Source organism: Carcharodon carcharias, chromosome 10 (assembly GCF_017639515.1).
Source record: "Carcharodon carcharias isolate sCarCar2 chromosome 10, sCarCar2.pri, whole genome shotgun sequence".
Taxonomy (NCBI): domain Eukaryota; kingdom Metazoa; phylum Chordata; class Chondrichthyes; order Lamniformes; family Lamnidae; genus Carcharodon; species Carcharodon carcharias.
This window is the reverse complement of record NC_054476.1, coordinates 104,546,658-104,568,028: the sequence shown is the minus strand read 5'-3', so window position 1 is coordinate 104,568,028 and position 21,371 is coordinate 104,546,658. Positions and strand designations below refer to the sequence as shown.

At 42.0% G+C, this 21,371-nt stretch overlaps 1 protein-coding gene across 1 annotated transcript in view; it reads left to right on the top strand.

Moving 5' to 3' along the window:
• Positions 1-18,428, top strand: part of sumf2 (sulfatase modifying factor 2) — a 59,461-nt gene extending 41,033 nt beyond the window's left edge. The window contains exons 7-9 of the mRNA XM_041197700.1: positions 8,966-9,050; positions 9,555-9,720; positions 18,168-18,428. Coding sequence (XP_041053634.1) covers positions 8,966-9,050; positions 9,555-9,720; positions 18,168-18,276 — 360 coding nt within the window. The 3' untranslated portion in view covers positions 18,277-18,428. The remainder of the gene's footprint in view (positions 1-8,965; positions 9,051-9,554; positions 9,721-18,167) is intronic.
• Positions 18,429-21,371: the final 2,943 nt, after the last annotated feature.

Below are 21,371 nucleotides of genomic sequence, written 5' to 3'. Positions count from 1 at the left end.
CTGTACAGCCTCCAAAGCAATTATATCCTTTTTTAAATATCGAGACCAAAATTGCACACAATTGCCCCATTTATGCCTACTCCTTAATTCCTGTGTGGTTTCACCAAAGCGCTGTACAATTGTAGCGAGACTTCTTAATTCTTGTACTCCAATCCCCTTCTTAAGATGCCATTTGCCTTCTGAATTATTTGTTGTACCTGCATGCTAACTTTGTGCAAGTATATCCAAGCTCCTCCGAACATCTGTATTTACAAGTCACATGCCTTTAAAAAAATTCTGCTTTTCTATTCCAACAACCAAAGTGAAAAACCTCACACTTCCCCACATTAAACTCAATCTTGTTGCCCACTCACTTAACCTGTCTGTATCTCTACAGCCTTTCTGTGTCATCCTCACAGCTTACATTTCCACCTAGCTTTGTATTGTCAGGAAACTTGGATACATTGGTCTGAGTAATTACTCAGATAATTAATATAGATGTAACTAGCTGAGGCCCTAACAGTGATCCTTGCAGCGCTCCACTAGTCATAGCCTGCCAATTTGAAAATGGGTCATTTTCAAATTGGCCATCTTTCTTCCCTGGCCCCTTAATGAATCCTCTACCCGTGTTCATATATCACCCCTTATCTTGCCCATTAATCTTTGGTGTGGCACCTTATTGAATTCTTTTTGGAATTCCAAGTATACCATATCCACTGGTCCTGCTTTATCTACGCTGCTCTGATAAATTTGTCAAACATGATTTGCCTTTTGTAAAACCATGTTGACTTTGTATGATTATACTATGATTTTCTAAGTGTATTGTTAAGACTTCCTGATGACTGATGTCAGGCTAAGTGGCCCGTCGTTCCCTGTTTTTTCTCTCTCCTGTCTTGAATAGTGGTGTTACATTTGCCAATTTTCAATCTGCTGGGACTGATCCAGAATGTAGGCCATCAGGTCCTGGGGATTTGTTGGATTTTAATCCGTTAGTTTTCCCCAGTACTTTTTCTCTGATTTTAATTTCCTCACTCTTTTTAGTACCTAAGTTACCTTTATTCCTGGTATACAACTTGTGTCTTCTATTGTGAAGACAGACAAATATTTATTCAATGTCTTTGACATTTCCTCCTTCCCAATAATTTTTTCTATTTCTGCTTCTAAGGACCAGTGTTTACTTTAGTTACTCTCTTCCTTTTTATATACTTGTAAAAGCTCTTATAATCTTATGTTCCTGTCTAATTTGCTGCTGCTGAAGGCCCACAGAGCCTCATATTCATTCTCATATTCTGTTTTCCCCCTTTTTTATTTTGATGGCCCTTTGGTTTCTAAAACACTTCCGATCCTCAGAATTGCTACTATTGTTTGTAACATTTTAAGCCTTTTCTTTTAATCTAATAGTTCTTTAGCTTCCTGAATAAACCATGACAGGATCTTTCTCGCTGAGTTTTTGCTTCTCAATAGATTATTTTTGTTGAATGTTTTGAATTGTTTGTTTAATTGTTTCCCATTGTTTATTTACTGCCATGCCTTTTGGTCCATTTACCCTCTCAACCTTAGCCAGCTCTCTCCTCATACTTATGTAATTGGCTTTAAGATTCTTGTCTGCCCATACTGACACTACTTTCTGATCTTCTGAGCCAAGATCCTTTTTCACTAATGTCTATATGTTACCTTTTACTTTCAGGGCAACCCCATCTCCTTTGCCATTCTGCCTGTCTTTTTGAAGTGTTGTGTACCCTAGAATATTTATTTCCCAAACTTGGTCACCATCACTTATCCCTATTTATGCCTCTACTTCATCTATCTTATTGTGGATGCTTCTTGCATCTGTCCCAGATAAAGAGCTTTTTAATTTTATTTTTTTAAACTATTGTTCCCTGCATAGACATTACTCGATGATGCACAATTACTGTTAAACTCTGTCCCTTCCTTCCCATTCTGCTTATCTTCACTTGCATCACTACACTGTTCTGTTGCCTCAACTTTTCCTTTTGGATTTCTAAATTCCCCTTCACTCTTCCCTCCTCTCCCTCTGGTTGTTTGAAACCCGATCCACAGATCTAGTTGCATGATTCGATAGACCACTGCTCTCAGCCCAATTTAAGTGGAGTCCACCCCAACAGAACATCTCTCTGCCCTGAGTGCTGGTGCCCCATGAATCAAAACCCCTTCTTCCCACACCACTCTTTAAGCCATGCATTTAATTCTGTAATCTGCTTGATCACTACAGATCAGTTGGTATGTGGCTCAGGGAACAATCCAGACATTATTTGGTTTGCAATTTTGAGGATTAATTTGGACCCTAACACACTCAGCAGAATGTCATTCCTAGTTCTATCCATGTCTTTGGTTCCTACATGGACCACAACAACTGGATGCTTCCCTTCCCACTCCAAGTTCGTCTCCAGCCGAAAGGGGATGTCCTTAACCATAGTACCAGGCAGGCAACACAACCTTCGGAGCTCCCTGTCACGGCTGCAGAGAACAGTATCTATTCCTCCTGAATATACTGCCTGCTATCACTACCATTGGTTGGTTGTGGGATCATTTAGCTCTGTATAGAATGCTGCTCCCAGTGTTTAGCATGCAAGTAGTTCTGTGTTACAGCTTCACCAGGTTGACACCTCATTTTTGGTATGCCTGGTGCTGTTCCTGGCATGCGATCCTGCACTCTTCATTGAACCCAGTTGGTCTTCTGGCTTGCTGGTGGTGGTAGAGTGGGGGATATGAACGTAACATAAGAAATAGGAACAGGAGTAGACCATTCGCCCCTTGAGCCTGCTCCACCATTCAATAAGATCGTGACTGATCTTGTATTTCGACTTCCACATTCCCATCTGACCCTGATAACCTTTGATTCCCTTGCATAACAAGAATCTATCTATCTCTGCCTTAAAAATATTCAATGACCCTGCCTCCACCACCTTCTGAGGCAGAGAATTCCAAAGTTGCACAATCCTCAGAGAAAAAATTCTCCCCATCTCTGTCCTAAAAGGGCAACCCCTAATTTTAAAACAGTGCCCCCTAGTTCTGGACTCACCCACAAGAGGAAACATCCTTTTGACCTCCACCTTGTCAAGGCCATTCAGGATCTTGTATACTTCAATCAAATCACTCCTCCCTCTTCTAAACTCCAGTGGAAATAAGCCCAGTCTGTCTAACCTTTCCTCATAAGGTAGCCCACTCATTCCAGGTATCAATCCAGTAAACCTTCTCTGAACCTTTAAATAAGGAGACCAAAACTTCATAGAATGTTCGAGGTGTGGTCTCACCAATACCCTGTATAACTAAAGCATAACATCCTTACTTTTATGCTCAATTCCTCTCATAGTAAAGGATAACATCCCATTAGCCTTCATAATCACTTCCTTTTAATCCTTTAATAATGCTGTACCTGCATACTAACTTTGTGACTCATGTACTTGAACGCCTAGATCCCTCTGCACCTCAGAATTATGCAGCTGTTCTCCTTTTAAGTAATACTCTGCTTTTTTGTGCTGCCTGTTAAAGTGAACAAGTTCACATTTTCCCATATTAAACTCCATTTGCCAGATCTTTGCCCACTCACTCAACCTATCTGTATCCATCTGTAACCTCCTCATGTCCTCTTCACAATATACTTTCCTACCTATCTTTGTGTCATCTGCAAATTTAGTTACCATGTCTTCACTCCCCTCATCTAAGTCATTGATGTAAATTGTAAAAAGTTGAGGCCCCTTTGGGATGCTACACCCTGCCAATCAGAAAAAGACCCATTTGTGCATACCCTGTGCATTTTGCCAGCCAGCCAATCTTCTATCCAGTCTAATATGTTACCCACTATACTATGTGCTTTTATTTTCTGTTAGAACTCGTTGATGTGACACCTTATCAAATACCTTCTGAAAATCCAAGTACAGTACAGCTACCCTTTATCCACTGCGCATGTTACTCCTTCAAAAAACTCTAATAAATTGGTTAAACATGATTTTCCTTTCACAAAACCGTGCTGACTCTTCCCTTGAGCTCTTCCAAGTGTCCAGCTATAACCTCCTTAATGATCGATTCTAATAACTTCCCCACAATAGACGTCAAGCTAACTGGCCTATAGTTTCCTGTTTTCTGCCACCCTTCCTTCTTGAATAGAGGGGTTTGCTACTTTCCTGTCTGATGGAACCTTTCCAGATTCTAGCAAATTTCAGCAAATTAATACTTGTGCCTTGACTACTCATTAGCCACCTCTTTTTCAGACCCTAGGATGTAGTCCATCGGGACCTGGACACTTGCCAGCCTGCAGCTCCATCAATTTACTCAGTACCATTTTTCTAGTGATTTCAATTTCACTAAGTTCCTTTCTCCTTTCACCTCCTAATTTGTAGCTATTACTGGAATGTTTTTTGTATTGTTTATGGTGAACACAGAAGCAAAATATTTGTTCATTTCTTCTGCCATTTTCTTATCATCTACTATTAACTCCCCACTGTCACACTCTAGAGGACCAACACTCGCTTTACTTACTCTTTTCCTTTTTAAATACCTGTAGAAACTCTTGCTATCCGTTTATACATTTCTAGCTAGCTTCCTCTCATACTCTAATTTCTTTCTTCTGATTAACCTTTTAGTCATTCTCTGCCATTCTTTATATTCTGTCCAATCATCTGTCCTGCCACTCATCTTTGCGGAGTTGTATGCTTTTTCCTTAAGTTTGATGCTTTCCTTAACATCTCTAGTTAAGCATGGATGGTGAGTTCATGCCCCTTAGAATTTTTCTTTATAGTAGGAATGTACTTATTCTGAATACTCTGAAATATCCCCTTAAATGTTAATCTTAAAAATAGCCTCAAGGCTTTGGGCCACGTGCTGGTAAATGGGATTAGGTAGGTAGGTCAGGTGTTTCTCACGTGTTGGTGCAGACTTGATGGGCCAAAGGGCCTCTTCTGCATTGTGTGATTCTGTGAAATGTCTGCCACTGCTTCTCTATTGATCTATCCTTGCGCCTAGTCTTCCAGTTCACTTCAGCTAGCTCAGCTTTCATCCCCATAGTTACCCTTGTTTACGTTTAAGATACTAGTCTTACACCCACTCTTCTCTCTTTGAAATTGGAGGTAAAATTCAATCATATTGTAGTCGCTGCTACCTAGGGGTGCCTTTTCTGTGAAGTCATTAATTAATCCTGTCACATTACATAATACCAAATCTAATATAACCTGCCCTCTAGTTGGTTCCAGAATGTGCTGCTCTAAGAAACTATCTCAAAAGCATTCTAAGAACTCCTCACTCAGGCTACTACTGCTAATCTGATTTTTCCAGTTTGTGTAGATTAAAATCACCCATGGTTATTGCCGTCCCTTTATCACAAGCACACAATATCTTCTCTTGAATACTTTGTTCTACGCTGTGGCTGCTGTTAGGGGGCCTGTAGACCACTCCTACTAATGACTATTTCTCCGTATTATTCCTCATTTCCACCCAAAGCGATTCTACATCTTCATCTCCCGAACCAAGGTCATCTCTAACTATTGCACCAATGCCCTCTTTGATTAACAGTGCTATCCCTCCACCTTTACCTAGCTTCCTATTCTTCTTGAATGTCATGTACCCTTCAATATTAAGGACCCAATCATTGTTGTCCTGTAGCCACCTCTCCATAATTGCTATCCAATCATATTTATTTACTTCAATGTGGGCCATCAATTCATTTACTTTGTTATGAATGCTACGTGCATTCAGATAGAGAGCCTTCAGTTTTGTCTTTTTGTTACCTTTGTTAACATCTAGTCTTGGCTGTTGATGTAGGTTTAGGTTTCTTAGGTTTTTTTCTCTCTGTCCCTTCCTGCCATTCTCTGACCCTCGCTTCTCATATGACTATTTTGCTCTCCTGTCTTGACTCTACACATTGAATTGCTACCTCTACCCAAACTTGATCCTTCAACCCGCCTTGACATCCTTCCTGAAGTATGGTGCCCAGAATTGGACTCTGTACTCTAGCTGAGACCTCACCTGTGTTTTTATAGAAGTTTAGCAAAATTTCTTGATTTTTGAACTCCAGGGCAGGATTTTTTAAATGATGCGGTTTCCTGACCCGCCATCCAGATAGTTGGCAGGGTATGCATCCCCACTGATACCGCTTGTCCCGCAGCCAATTAACATCCTTAGCAGTGTTAATTGGCTAAGGATGAGACTTTTCCCATTTGGGGAGGAAATCCCACCCTAGAGCTGCCAGCCAATCAGATGACTGATAGCTCTGTAGTCCCAGCAGCGCCAAATTCAACCGGTGGCCACTCCTGGCACTAAACTAGTCCTCAAAGAAGAAGAGCTTATACAGGCTGGACGGCAGGTAAGTCTGCAGTATCGCAGGCCTGGGTGGCAGGCCCTAGCGAGGGGAGTAGAAGGGGTTGGGGGAATGGGTTTGAGAGGCTGCGGTGGAGGGAGGGTTAAAGGGGGTGGGGGTGCCTCCTTCGATGGACATGGGACCACCCAGTGGAGGTACCGCCGCCCCCTTGCCTGAAACCGGCCTGTTTCTGTTCACCTTTAACATTGCACCACTTAGTTCAAATTGCTTTTACTCATCCTTTCAAAATGTATCACATCGCAACTCTTTAACTTAAATTTAATGTGTCACGTGTCTACCTGTTTTACTAGTCTGTCTACATCCTTCTGAGGTGTCCTACTGTCCTACTCACTGTTTACTACAGTTCCAAATTTACTGCACTGTGCAGACTTTGAAATGATGCTCTGTATACCCAAGTCCATGACATTAATATACATCACAAAGAACAATGATCCTAACATAGGCACCAGTGGTGAGGGGACACCAGTGTATGCTTCCTTCCAGTCTAAAAAAAGAATTGTTCACCACTTCGCTCTGCTTTCTGACTTGTAGCTGTTTTTTATCTAGGCTGCAAAATCTGTTTAACTCATGTTTACCAATAAGTTCATTATGTGGCACTTTATCAAACACATTTTGCAAGTCCAGATACTCAACATCAGCCAAACTGTACTCAATCTTCTCTGTTACTTCCTTAAAGAACTCATCAAGTTCTGTCAGAGGAAATTGAAACAGGGTCTAAGAAGGGCAAAGAGAGTATGAGAAAATATTAGCAGTTAAGAGGAAAGGAACAAAAAATTCCTTAAAAACAGAAAATGTAAAAGGAAAGTTAAAGGACTGGTAGGACTGATTTGGGGCAAAAATGAAAATCTTTTGGAGGCAGTGAACATTACTGAAGTATGGAATGAGTAGTTTGCATCTGAATGAGTACTTGACAAAAGAAAATTAAGATATTGTCACACTAGAGGAGGGGTGAAGATATTGGATAGGCCAAAAATAGAAAGGATCAGAAAAGTTTGGGGATAATCTATTTAGTAAGTTGCTATGCTTAGTGAACAGGATAATAACAAGAGTTCAGGTGGACATAGACTGGCTGGTGAGGTTGGCTGACACGTGGCCGGTGCAATTAATGTGGATATGTTTGAAGTGTTGCACTTTGGGAGAAACAACATGGGTCATTGGTACTATTTTGAGGGATTGCAAGAGAACAGGGACCTTGGGCATATTCACAAATCCATGAAGGTGGAAGGCATATTGTTAAGGTGGCTAAGAAATTGTATGGGGCACTTAGCTTTGTAAATAGAATAATTGAATACAACACCATAGAAGTCATGCTGAACCTTTACATTTAACTATTGGGCCTCAGCTGGGAGTATTGTCCACACTTCAGAAAGGATGTCAAGACCTTGGAGAGGGTAGAAAGAGATTTTACCAAGATGATTCCAGAGATGAGTGGCTTCAGTTATATGGGTGGATTGGAGAAGTAGTGAATGTGCTCCTTAGAGCTGAGAAGGTAAAGGGGAAACCTGATAAAAACAAAAAACTGCAGATGCTGGAAATCCAAAACAAAAACAGAATTACCTGGAAAAACTCAGCAGGTCTGGCAACATTGGCGGAGAAGAAAAGAGTTGACGTTTCGAGTCCTCATGACCCTTCAACAGAACTGGGTGAATTCTCACCCCTCTCCTTGGATTCACCCAGTTCTGTTGAAGGGTCATGAGGATTCGAAACATCAACTCTTTTCTTCTCCGCCGATGCTGCCAGACCTGCTGAGTTTTTCCAGGTAATTCTGTTTTTGTAAAGGGGAAACTTAATAATTCAAAATTGAGGCATTTTAAAGAGCAAATCTGGAGAAACTATTTCTTCTCGCAAGTGGGTGATGACCATTGGTCATGGATTTGTAATAATTACCGATAAGAATGACAGAATCAGATAGGAATTTTCAAAAGGCAATTAGACTTCTATTTGAAGAGGACTAACTTGCAGGGTTATGTGAATGAAGCTGGTGTATGAGTCTAATCTGGCCAGATCTTTCAAAGAATGGCCTTCATCTGTGCTACAAGATTCTAAGTTTGTCAGACACATTTCACATTCAACATGGCTGTCATTTATTTTCCAAGAGTAAGTACATTTTTTCCTTTGAGTTTCTCCACTACCAATGTTAGGTTGCCTGTCCTGTCTCTACTAGATTTAATTACTCTCCCTTTTTTAAATGATACAACATTAGCAATTCTCCAGTCCTCTGGGATCACCCCCTAAGGAGGTTTAGGAGATTGTGTCTGGACCTTCTGCAATTTCCAGCCTTACTCCCCCCGATAACCTAGGATGCATCCCTTCAAGACCTGTGGCTTTTCTACTTTGAGGACTGTTAACCTTTTAAGTCCCTGCTCTTTATTTATTTTTATCCTATCCAGTTTCTCTACCACTACCTCCTTTACTGTTAGTGACAGCATCCTCTTCTGCAGTGAAGAGAGACACAAAGTACTCACTTTGCACCTCAGCCATGTCCTCTACCTTCACAAGATTTTGTTTTTAGTCTCTATTCATTCCCATTCTTCCATTGACTACCCTTTTACTATTTATATGTTTACAAAAGACTTGTGTTCCTTTTTGTTACCCACCAATCTGTTCTCATTATGGTGTACAGTGTGTTGTTTCTTGATATGTCTTTTACAGGGAAAATTTCCAGATCAGGACACAGCAGAAGATGGTTATCATGGTGTATCTCCTGTAAATGCATTTCCACCGCAGAATAACTATGGTAAGAACCAACCACCACAGCATTTTGTGTTTGCAGCACAGCGCTACCCATCTCAGACACCTTAAATTACAGCAAAAAAATTGCTTCCACCAAACCATTGATCTCTTCCAGCTTTCCCACCATGGCTTATTGCTTATTTTATCCATTTCATTGCTTTCTTCCCTTGCGACAGCCTATTCCCTACCCCATTACCCTTGCTGACAACCATGAGACATTTCTAAATGAAATGTAGGTTATTGTTGTAACTGCATTGTTTCTGAGCAGGTTTATAATGTAGTTCCACTTTGCACACAGAGGGTCACTTCCCCAGCGGTTATAATGGGTATTTTCATATGGAAAGTGAGATCGCAGGGTTTAGAACTTAATGATTCCAAAAAATGAAGAATTGATCTAACTGAAAAATACTCATTTCTGTGATCGTCAGTGGCAGATTTATTGAAAGATGGATCATTGAGATTGAACTTGTTATTTGCACTGAAGCTGTGGTTTGTGCTCTTTGTTCAGGTCTCTATGACATGCTGGGAAATGTATGGGAATGGACAGACTCTGAATACTCTCCACCAGGCCTCTCTGTAAAGGCTGATGCTCAGAAAATGTATGTCCTGCGTGGATCCTCCTGGATTGACAGTGCAGATGGATTGTTCAATCATAAAGCACGGGTTACCAGCAGGTAAGGCTCAGTATTCATTGCAATTTCTCTGTTGCCATTTATTTTGTTTTTTTGGTTTCTTGTTTTCTACCCTCCTTTTTCGTGCCAAGTCATGCAATCACGGAATGGTAACTGCACAGAAGGAAGCCATTCAGCCTGTCAAGTCTGTGCTGGCTCTCAAGAGTAACTCAGCAAAACCCATTCCCTTTCCTTTTTCCTGTAGTCCTGCAATATTTTTTCTCCTGGATTCTTCTCCAACTCGCTTTTGAAAACCGCGATTGAACCTGCCTCCACAAACTGTCAGGTGGTGAATTCCAGATCCTAACCGGGTACTGCATGGAAAATGTTTTTCCTCACGTCATCATTGGTTCTTTTGCCAATCACTTTAAAACAGTGCCTCTGGCTCTTGACCCTTCTGCCAATGGGAACAATTTCTCTCCATCTGCTCTGTCTAGACCCCTTATTATTTTGAAAATTTGTGTTAAATCGCCTCTTAACCTTTTCTTCTCCAATTTATACATATAACTGAATTCCATCATCCCAGAAACCATTCCTATAATTTTTTCTGCACCCTTTCTAAAGCCTTCATACCCTTCCTAAAGTGCAGTGCCCAGAATTGTAAATAAGTTGAGGCCGAAACAATGTTTTATAAAGGTGCTTTTGTACTCTATTTTAAGAATTTTAGCCCAGAATCGTACATGCCTTATCAACTGCTTTCTCAACCTGCCCTGCTATCTTCAAAGATTTGTGCATTTATATCTTAGGTCTCTCTGTTCCTGCACCCCTTTAGAATTGTGCCCTTGAGTTCTTTTGTCTCTCCTTGTTCTTCATACCAAATACTTCCCTGTATTAAAATTCATCTGCCATATGTTTATCCATTCCACCACTCTGTTTGCCATCTTGGAGTTTATCACTATCCTCCTCATGGTTCAGAATACTTCCATGTTTTGTGTCATCTTCAGATTTTGAAATTGTGTCCTCAAGTCTAGGTCACTAATTCTTCATGAATTCTCTGCCTGAAGACGGGTGCGACTCGCAGTGCCGCAGTCTCTACCATGGGTCGGGCAAGGAAGCAGGACCACAAATTTGCCCAGCCAGAACGGGGATTGATCAAGCTGTTGGCATCAATTTGATCCACATCGGCTGTCAAGCTAACTGAGCCAGCTGGCCCCTCAAGGAGTCAGAGTTTCTGTGGCAACATACGCTTTTACATGAATGCTGTAGCCTGAAGCTATTGATGGTGACGATAGAGGTTCCAATTTCTTTCAGTCATATGACTTACCAGGATTCTCCCCCTCTCTTACCACCTGCCATTGCTTACGTTGGAAGGATTTAGAAGTTGATACTCAACCTGTTTGGCCATGTTATGAACATACCTTCTTCGGCCATCAAGTCCTTGAATGGCATTTGAGCCAGGAACTTCTGGCTCAGGCAGGGACGCTACCCACTGCACCACAAGACCACCTAAGCCGTTAATATAGATCAAGAGAAGCGTGTACTGGCCCCTGGGGATCTCCACTGCCTCCAGTCCGAAAAACAGCCATTCATTACTACTCTGTTTCCTGGCACTCAGCCAACTTTGTATCCATGTTGCTAACGTCCCTTTAATTCTATTGACTTCAACTTGCTGACATGTCTGTTATGTGACATATCATCAAATGCCTTTTAGAAGTCCATGTACTCCACATCAACTGTGTTACATTCATCAACCATCTCTGATGTCTCATCAAGAACTCAAGGAAGTTAACTAAACATGATTTGCCTTGAACAAATCCATGTTGGCTTTCCTGGATTAAACCACACTTGTCCAAATGATGGCTAATTTTGTCCCGGATTATTTTTTTCTAAAAGCTTCCCCATGACCAAGGTTAAACTGACTGACCTGTTGTCATTTGGCTTATCCTTACAAACTTTTTGAACAAGGGTGTAATATTTGCAATTCTCCAGTCCTCTAACCAAAAGACGTAGGAGCAGAAGTAGTCCATTTGGACCATTGCATCTGCTCCGCCATTCAATGAGATCATGGCTGATCTGATAATCCTCAACTCCACTTTCCTGCCTTTTCCCCCTAACCCTTGATTCCCTTACTGATTAAAAATCTGTCTCTCTCAGCCTTGAATGTACTTAATGACCCAGCCTCTACAGCCCTCTGTGGTAACAAATTCCACAGATTGACTACCCTCTGAGAGAAGAAATTTCTCCTCATCTCTGTCTTAAGTGGGCAGCCCCTCACTTTGAGATTATGCCCTCTGGTCCTAGACTCTCCCACAAGGGGAAACAATCTCTTAGCATCTACCCTGTCAAGCCCCCTAAGAATCTTTTATGTTTCAATAAAGTCGCCTCGCATTCTACTAAACTCCAATGAGTACAGGCCCGACCTATCCAACCTCTCCTCATAAGAAAATCCCTCCATATCCGGAATCAACCTAGTGAACCTCCTCTGGACTACCTCCAATGCCAGTATATATTTCCTTAGAAAAGGGGACCAAAGCTGTTCACAGTATTCTAGGTATGGTCTAACTAGTGCCTTGTATAGTTTTAGCAAGACTTCCCTATTTTTATACTCCATTCCCATTGAAATAAAGCCCAACATTCCATTTGCCTTACCTATTACCTTCTGGACCTGTATGCTAGCTTTTTGGGATTCATGCACGAGGAGCCCCAAATCCTTCTGTGCTGTAGCTTTCTTCATTTAAGTAATATTCATCTCCTTCATTCTTCATGCCAAAGTGCATAATCTCACATTTTTCCACGTATTCCATCTGCCAAGTTTTTGCCCACTCATTTAACCTGTCTATATCCCTCTGTAGACTCTTTGTCATCCTCACCACTTGCCTTTCCGCCTGTTTTTGTGTCATCTGCAAACTTGGCGATGGCACATTAATTCCCCTCATCTAAGTCATTAATATATATTGTTAATAATTGTGGCACCAGTACTGATCATTGTGGCACTCCACTAGTTACAGATTGCCTTCTTGAAAATGCCCCCCGTATCCCAACTCTGTCTTCTGTTGGTTAGTCAGTTCTCTATCCATGCTAATATTCTACCCCCAACACCATGGGCTCTTATCTTATTAAGTAGCTTTTTGTGTGGTACCTTATAGAACGCCTTTTAGAAATCCAAATATATTACGTCTACTGGTTCCCCTTTATCTATCCTGCTTGTTACCTCCTCAAAAGAATTCTAATAAATTTGTCAGGCATGATTTCCCCTTCATGAAGCCATCCTGACTCTTATCTCCCCTTTTGCCCTATGATTATTTAGCATTTTTAGTATGCTATTAGTGTCTTCAGCCGTGAAGACTGATGCAAAGTATTTATTCAACTCCTCTGGCATTTCCTGGTTCCCCATTATTATTTCCCCAGCCTCATTCTCTAAGGGACCTATGTTCATTTTGGCGCCTCTCTTTTTATATATTTAAAGAAGCTCTTACTGTCCATTTTTATATTACTTGCTAGTTTACCCTCAAAGTTTATTTTCTCCCTCTTTATTATTTTTTTGGATATCTTCTGTTGGTTTTTTAAAACTTTCCCAATCCTCTGGCTTACCACTGATCTTCGCCACGTAGCATCCTTACTTCTATATTCAATTCTTCTTGGAATAAAGGATAGCATTCCATTTGCCGCCTTAATCACTTGATGTGCCTGCATACTAACTTTTTGTGATTCATGCACTGGAACACCTAGATCCCTCTGCACCACTGAATACTAGAATACTGTGAACAGTTTTGGTCCCCTTATCTAAAGAAAGATATACTGGCATTGGAGGCAGTCCGGAGGAGGTTCACTAGGTTGGTCCTGGGGATGGAGGGATTTCCTTATGAGGAGAGGTTGAGTAAGTTGGGCCTGTACTCATTGGAGTTTAAAAGAATGAGAGGTGATCTTATTGAAATATAAGAATCCATTTAAGTAATACACTGCTTTGTTATCCTTCCTGCCAAAGTGAACAACTTCACATTTTCCCACATCATACTCCACCTGCCAGATTTTTGCCCACTCACTCAACCTATCTGTATCCATCTGCAACTCCTTATGTCCTCTTCACAACATAGTTTCTTTGCTATCTTTGTGTCATCTGCAAAGTTAGCTACCATGCCTTCACTCTCTTCATCTAAGTCATTGATATGAATTGTAAAAAGTTGAGGCCCCAGCATAGATCCCTGCAGGACTCCACTTGTCACACCCTGCCAATCAGAAAATGACCCATTTATGCATACTTTGTTTTCTGCCAGTTAGCCGACCTTCTATCCATGCTAATACGTTACCTCCTACACCATGAGCTTTTATTTTCTGCAATAATCTTTGAGGTGGCACCTTATCAAATGCCTTTTGGAAATCCAAGTACAGCACACCTACAGGCTCCCCTTTATCCACAACGCATGTTACTCCTTTAAAGAACTCCAATAAATTATTAAACATTATTTCCCTTTCACAAAACCATGCTGACTCTGCCCAATTACCTTGAGTTTTTCTAAGTGGACCAGCTATAACCTCCTTAATGATCGATTCTAGCACCTTCCCCACAACAGACGTCAAGCTAACTGGTCTATAGTTTCCTGTTTTCTGCCTCCCTTGAATAGAGGGGTTATATTTGCTACTTTCCAGTCTGATGGAACCTTTCCAGAATCTAGTGGATTTTGGGAAAATTAGCACCAATGCATCTATTATCTCATTAGCCACCTCTTTTAAGACCCTCGGATGAAGACCATCAGGACCCGGAGACTTGTTAGCCCACAACTCCATCTGTTTGCTCAGTAAGACTTCCCAAGCAATTGTAATGTCAACAAATTCTCAGAATCACAGAATCACACAGTGCAGAAGAGGCCCTTCGGCCCATCGAGTCTGCACCGACACGTGAGAAACACCTGATCCACCTACCTAATCCCATTTACCAGCATTCAGCCCATAGCCTTGAATGTTATGATGTGCCAAGTGCTTATCCAGGTACTTTTTAAAGGATGTGAGGCAACCTGCCACCACCATCCTCCCAGGCAGTGCATTCCAGACCACCGTCACCCTGCGATCACAGGAAGCATATCTTGCAGGTTTGTGTTCAGTTTCCAAGCACGTGTCATGATTCCTTTATCCTGTGAGAGTCCCGAGTGCTGCACCACTTCAGCCCAACATCCAGACTCCTCTTCTGGTGGATAAAGGTTATCCTCTGAGGTGCTAGCTCTTGACACCTGTCTAGTACCCAGACAAAGGGCAGCGAGTGCTACAACCAGAGCAATCTACTTATATCAGCCTACATTGAGCAGACCATTGGCATCTTGATATGCTTCTATTGCCTTGACTGGATGGTGCTCTCCTCCAGTATGAGCCAGCCAAGGTGTTCTGTGTTGTTGTCTGCTGCACGTTCCACAGTATGATAATTCAGAGAGGCCTGGAGCTGGATGAGGAGGAGGGACCAATACACCACTCTTCCTCAGAGAATTGTGGGAAGGAGAGAGAAGAGGAGGATGAAGGGAGTGATCGAGAGAAGCCTTAACGCCCAGGCTTTGAATGGAGACCATCGCCCCTGCTGCTGTCTCTGGTCAGCTGTGCAGGTGGAAATGCCTTGGAAATACAGGAGATGGTGCAGTAGTGGAAATGTCACTTAACTGTTAATTCAGATGCCCAGACTAATGATCTGGAGGCATGGTTTCAAATCTGACCGTGATAGCTGGTAGTATTTAAATTCAGTTAATTAATACAAATCTGGAATTGAGAGCTAGTCTTAAGTAATGGTGACTGTGAAACTCATCAATTATTGTAAAAACCCATCAGGCTCACTAAAGACCTTTTAGAGAAGGAAATTTACTGCCCTTACCCTGGTCCCATACCAGATCTCACCCAACCACAATAATGTGGTTGATGCTTAACTGCCCTCTGAAATGGCTTAGCAAGCCACTCACTCGTACCAAACCACTCCAGAAAAATCAAAGCAGATGGGCTGCAGCAGTTAAAACAGGTGGCTCACTACAACCTTCTCAGGAGCAATTATGGATGGGCAATAAATGCTGGCCTTGCCTATAATGCCCACATCCCATGAAAGAATAAAAAAGTGAGTTACATGCTACAGAATTCCCAACTTCTAGTAACTATTCTCCTGCCCATTGTGAACAGTATCAAAGGGGATTTCAGCAGCCAAATGTATCTTGGCAAGTTCCCAGTATAAATTCCCGTCTGCATTTATAATAGAAACTATCCATGCAAACCTCCTGCCACTAGAGGCACTGCCACACCCATACTGGTGTCTTCCCTTATCAGCCTGGAAATAAAAACTTATAACATAAAAAAAGGCTGGATTTTTATGATTGACAGCAATACTGATCATTTACAAAGAGTGAGAAGTCTGCTGCTATCCCTTCAATGAGAAACTCAGAGAGAATGAGTGTATGAAACCACCTTTAGTAGCCAGGCTGTCTTTAATCTTTGTTAACCCAATATCTCCAGGAAGATAAAGACAATATACATTGGGTGGAGAGACTGACTGTTGTTGGAGCAGTGAAATATGGCTGAGTAAGGATAATATTCAAAAATAAAGGGGTTGAACATGGAAGGGAGGAGTGCAGACTGAAAGGGAGTGAGTGAGACGGCTCCAGCGCAACAAAGAACAGATCTCATTTCTCGTGTCTTTCACAATCTCAGGAAATTCCACTGCTTCACAGCCCATGAAGTACTTTTGAAGTGTAGTCTCTTTGAACATGGTTAAATATGCCAGACAATTTGCAAATTGCAAGGTTCCACAGACAACAATGTGATAATGACCGGATAATTTGTTTTTGATGTTGGTTGAGGGATAAATTTGGCCACGAGACTGAGGATAACTCCTCTGCTTTTCAAAACAATGACATTTGACTTTTTTATACACCTGATTGGTTAAACGGAGGAGTGAGGTTTGAACCCTTGACCATCTGACTCAGGCAAGTGTGTGGATGCTGACACCTGGCATTGATCTTGCTGCCATTCTTTTCCCACCACCTCCTCATTGGTTGCCCAGTTGGCTTCCTGCTCCCTGTGGGACAGAGGATGTGTCGTCTCCTCTCCAATTCCTGCACCAAGGCTTCTGCAACAGCATCTGAGAAAGTTGCCAGTTCTCTCACAGCTTCTATGTTTTTAGTGGCAAGTAGCATAATAGTTTTTCCAGCCAGACATAACCTCCCTTTAAGAGGCTTTGATTGCCTTTAAATAGTGCTGTGTCCTCCAACTATCTGGGTCTTCCAGGAAGCAATAAGTGAGCAATGTGGGTTTGAGATGTGACCACTGCTAGCTCACATGCAGCAGCCTGTAAGATATCTTTCAGGGATAAAAACAAAAACAAAAAAACTGCGGATGCTGGAAATCCAAAACAAAAACAGAATTACCTGGAAAAACTCAGCAGGTCTGGCAGCATCGGCGGAGAAGAAAAGAGTTGACGTTTCGAGTCCTCATGACCCTTCGACAGAACTTGAGTTCAAGTCCAAGAAAGAGTTGAAATATAAGCTGGTTTAAGGTGTGTGTGTGGGGGGCGGAGAGATAGAGAGAGAGAGAGGTGGAGGGGGGGTGTGTGGTTGTAGGGACAAACAAGCAGTGATAGAAGCAGATCATCAAAAGATGTCAACGACAATAGTACAATAGAACACATAGGTGTTAAAGTTAAAGTTGGTGATATTATCTAAACGAATGTGCTAATTAAGAATGGATGGTAGGGCACTCAAGGTATAGCTCATCTTCCGACTAGGCACTTTACAGCCTTCCGGACTGAATATTGAATTCAACAACTTTAGGTCGTGAGCTCCCTCCCCCATCCCCACCCCCTTTCTGTTTCCCCCTTCCTTTTTTTTCCAATAAATTATAAAGATTTTCCTTTTCCCACCTATCTCCATTATTTAAAAAAAAACCCCCACTAGAGCTATACCTTGAGTGCCCTACCATCCATTCTTAATTAGCACATTCGTTTAGATAATATCACCAACTTTAACTTTAACACCTATGTGTTCTATTGTACTATTGTTGTTGACATCTTTTGATGATCTGCTTCTATCACTGCTTGTTTGTCCCTACAACCACACACCCCCCCACCTCTCTCTCTCTCTATCTCTCCGCCCCCCACACACACACCTTAAACCAGCTTATATTTCAACTCTTTCTTGGACTCGAACTCAAGTTCTGTCGAAGGGTCATGAGGACTCGAAACGTCAACTCTTCTTCTCCGCCGATGCTGCCAGACCTGCTGAGTTTTTTCAGATATCTTTCAGGCCCTGTTTTGTGTTAAACTCCACATGTGCTCAGCCATGTCAAACAAATTAAAGATATTGCGCATTGCAAAAACTGCCTACTCATAACAAGAAAATTTTAAAGAGAACATTGATCTGCAGTCCAATCAACAAGCATAGGTTAACCACAGCCAGCCGCTGATTGTGCTCAGTGACCCAAACTACAGTTAAATTATATCAAACATTGAAATGAAGGAAAGCAGAGAGCTAATTTGCTGTTCTTGACTCTAGGATGGGAAACACTCCAGACTCGGCTTCTGATAACCTGGGCTTTCGATGTGCTGCAAGCAAAGTTCCATCTCAGCAAAACCAAAAAAAGAAAATTAAAACTGAACTCTGAAAAAAAACTTAAGGAACGGTAATAATTTTGAAGAATGTGAAGCAAGATCCATGGGCCAGAATAATTAAGCATGGTATACAGCTTGATTATATTTCTGCTAATGTGACATTACCCTTTTTAAATCTTAAATAATAGACTAAAATTGAAGATTATTTTACAGAACAGAGCTTTAATGTATTGAAGGTTATAAATGTTTTAATATTTGGGGAAAAGCAATGTTAAACAGAAACTAAATTTGCATTGTTGACAACCCAAAAGATCATCAGCTTTGGAAGCTATTAGATTAGAATTTAATTCTAATATTCATTCTGATTTGTTTGACAGTGAGGAGGGTATCTGTTGTTAAACAGCTTTGAGGTGCAATGATAACCCAGTGAATGTAATCTTAGTGCAGCCCTCTGTGCAGCAATCCACGAGCTTCACAGATTTGGCGAAAATAGGCATTGGCTCTGAATACCCTATTCCATGTTTGGTGAGCAGACTCACTGACAGCAGTTGCGGTGGCGAACATGGGTGGAGACTGAGTGCAGTCAGCAAGGAGTTAAAGTGGGGGAGTGAGCCTCCAATGAAATCTCCCACAACAACGCAAAATCTACAAAACAGCTATAGTGACTTGCCAACTGGAGAAAGTGATTGGTGAGTAGCTGGTAAGTGGATAACAGTCTAGAAAATGAAGCTCAGACAGGGAACCTCAACCTGTGGAATCCACATCATGTGCCATGTGGGAAATCCTGGATACTTTTCATGGGCTGGCCAACCACGTGCAGGAAGTGTCATCATTTAGAGCAGCTCGGGTACTGGGTTTTGGAGAACTTTGTGGATAGCACGTTTCTGGATGTCGTCACCTTGCAGATTAAGGGTATGCAGGCAAAGAGGGAATGGGTGACCACAAGGCAATCAAGGCAGTGCATCTCACTCTCCAATCAGTATTCAGTTCTGGGATTGGGGGGAAGTGGGACCTGTACAGACTGGACAGGTTGCATCACGACAAGGCCAGGACCAAATCCAACCCGGCCAATTGCCGCCTCGTCATTCCACTTTCGACATCAGTAAAGTAATGGAAGGGGTTATCAACAGTGCTATCAAGTGGCACTTGCTTAGCAATAACCTGTTCATTGACGCCCAGTTTGAGTTCTGCCAGGGCCACTCAGTTCCTGACCTTATTACAGCCTTGGTTCAAACATGGACAAAAGAGCTGAACTCCAGAGGTGAGGTGAGATTGATTGCCCTTGACATCAAGGCAGTATTTAACAGAGTGTGGCATCAAACAGCCCTAGCAAAACTGGAGTGAATGGGAATCAGGGGAAAACTCTCCGCTGGTTAGAGTTGTACCTAGCACAAAAGAAGATGGTTGTGGTTGTTGGTGGTCAGTCATCTCAGCTTCAGGACATTACTGCAGGAGTTCCTCAGGGTAGTGTCCTTAGCCCAACCATCTTCAGCTGCTTCATCAATGACCTTCCTTCCATTATAAGGTCAGAAGTGGGGATGTTCACTGATTATTGCACCATTCATGACTCCTCAGATACTGAAGCAGTCCATATCCAAATGCAACAAGACCTGGACAATATCCAGATTTAGGTTGACAAGTGGCGTGTAACATTCGCACCACACAAGTGTCAGGCAACAAGAGAGAATCCAAACATCGCCCCTTGATGTTCAATGGCATTACCAATACTGAATCCCCCACTATCAACATCCTGGGGGTTACCATTGACCAGAAACTCGCCATATAAATACTGTGGCTACAAGAGCAGGTCACAGGATTGGAATAGTGTGACGAGTAACCCACCTGAATTCCCAAAGCCTGTCCACTATCTGCAAGGCACAAGTCAGGAGTGTGATGGAATACTCCCCACTTGCCCGGATGAGTGCAGCTCCAACAGCACTCAAGAAGCTTGACACCATCCAGGACAAAGCAGCTCACTTGATTTGCACCACAGCACAAACTTTCACTCCCTCCACCACCAATGCACAATAGCAGTAGTGTGTACCATCTACAAGACGCACTGCAGGAATTCACCAAGGCTCCTTCGATATCACCTTCCAACCCCATGACTACTACCATCTAGTAGGACAAGGGCAGCAAATAGGTAGGAACACCACCACCTGGAAGTTCCCCTCCAAGCCACTCACCATCCTGACTTGGAAATATATTGCTGTTCCTTCACGGTCGCTGAGTCAAAATCCTGGAACTCCCTTCCTAACAGCACAGTGGGTGTACCATCATCACATGGACTGCAGTGATTTAAGAAGGCAGCTCACCAGCACCTTCTCAAGGGCACCGAGGGATGGGCAATAAATGCTGATCCAGCCAGCAAAGACCACATCCCATGAATGAATAAAAAAATGTTCTTACAGGGGATTTTGCTAGTGTTAGGAAGAGTTATAAACTAGCTTGGCAGGTTGATGGGAAACTTAAGAGTAGATTTGGAAGAAAGAGAAGGAAAATTGCAAATGGAAGGCAGAAAAATAGTGTGTTTGCAAGGCAGAAGAAGCAAAGGCCAGAAAATAGACAAGGGAGTTTGGCAGTGCTAAATGGCACTTTTTTAAAGGCAATAAGCCAAGCAAATAAGGCAGGTGGGTTGAGAGCACAGATTGACACATGGGATTATGATATTATAGCTATTAATGGGACATAGCTGAAAGAAGGGCAGAAATGGCAACTCAGTATCCAAGGTTACAGGGTTTTCAGATGCAATAGAGGGATAAAAAAGGAGTGGAGAGTTTTCAAGATTGATTAAAGAAACAATTATAAGAGAGCAGGGATGATACAGGAAAAGGGACATCAAATGAGGCCAGTTGGGTTGAATTGAAGAACAAACATGGGGCAATCACCAGGGTGCATATTATAGAGCTCCAAGCAGTCAGAAAGATGGAATCATATGAAGCTCCAAACAGTCAGAGATGCAATTATATGAAGTTCCAAACAGTCAGAGAGATAGAAGCATATAGAGCTTCAAACAATCAGAGAGGAGGAAGCATATAGAGCTCCAAACAGTCAGAGAGATGAAATAAGAAAGAGCTCCAGTCAGAGAGATGGAATCATGTGGATCTCCAAAAAATCAGAGTGATGCAATAATTTAGAACTCCAAACA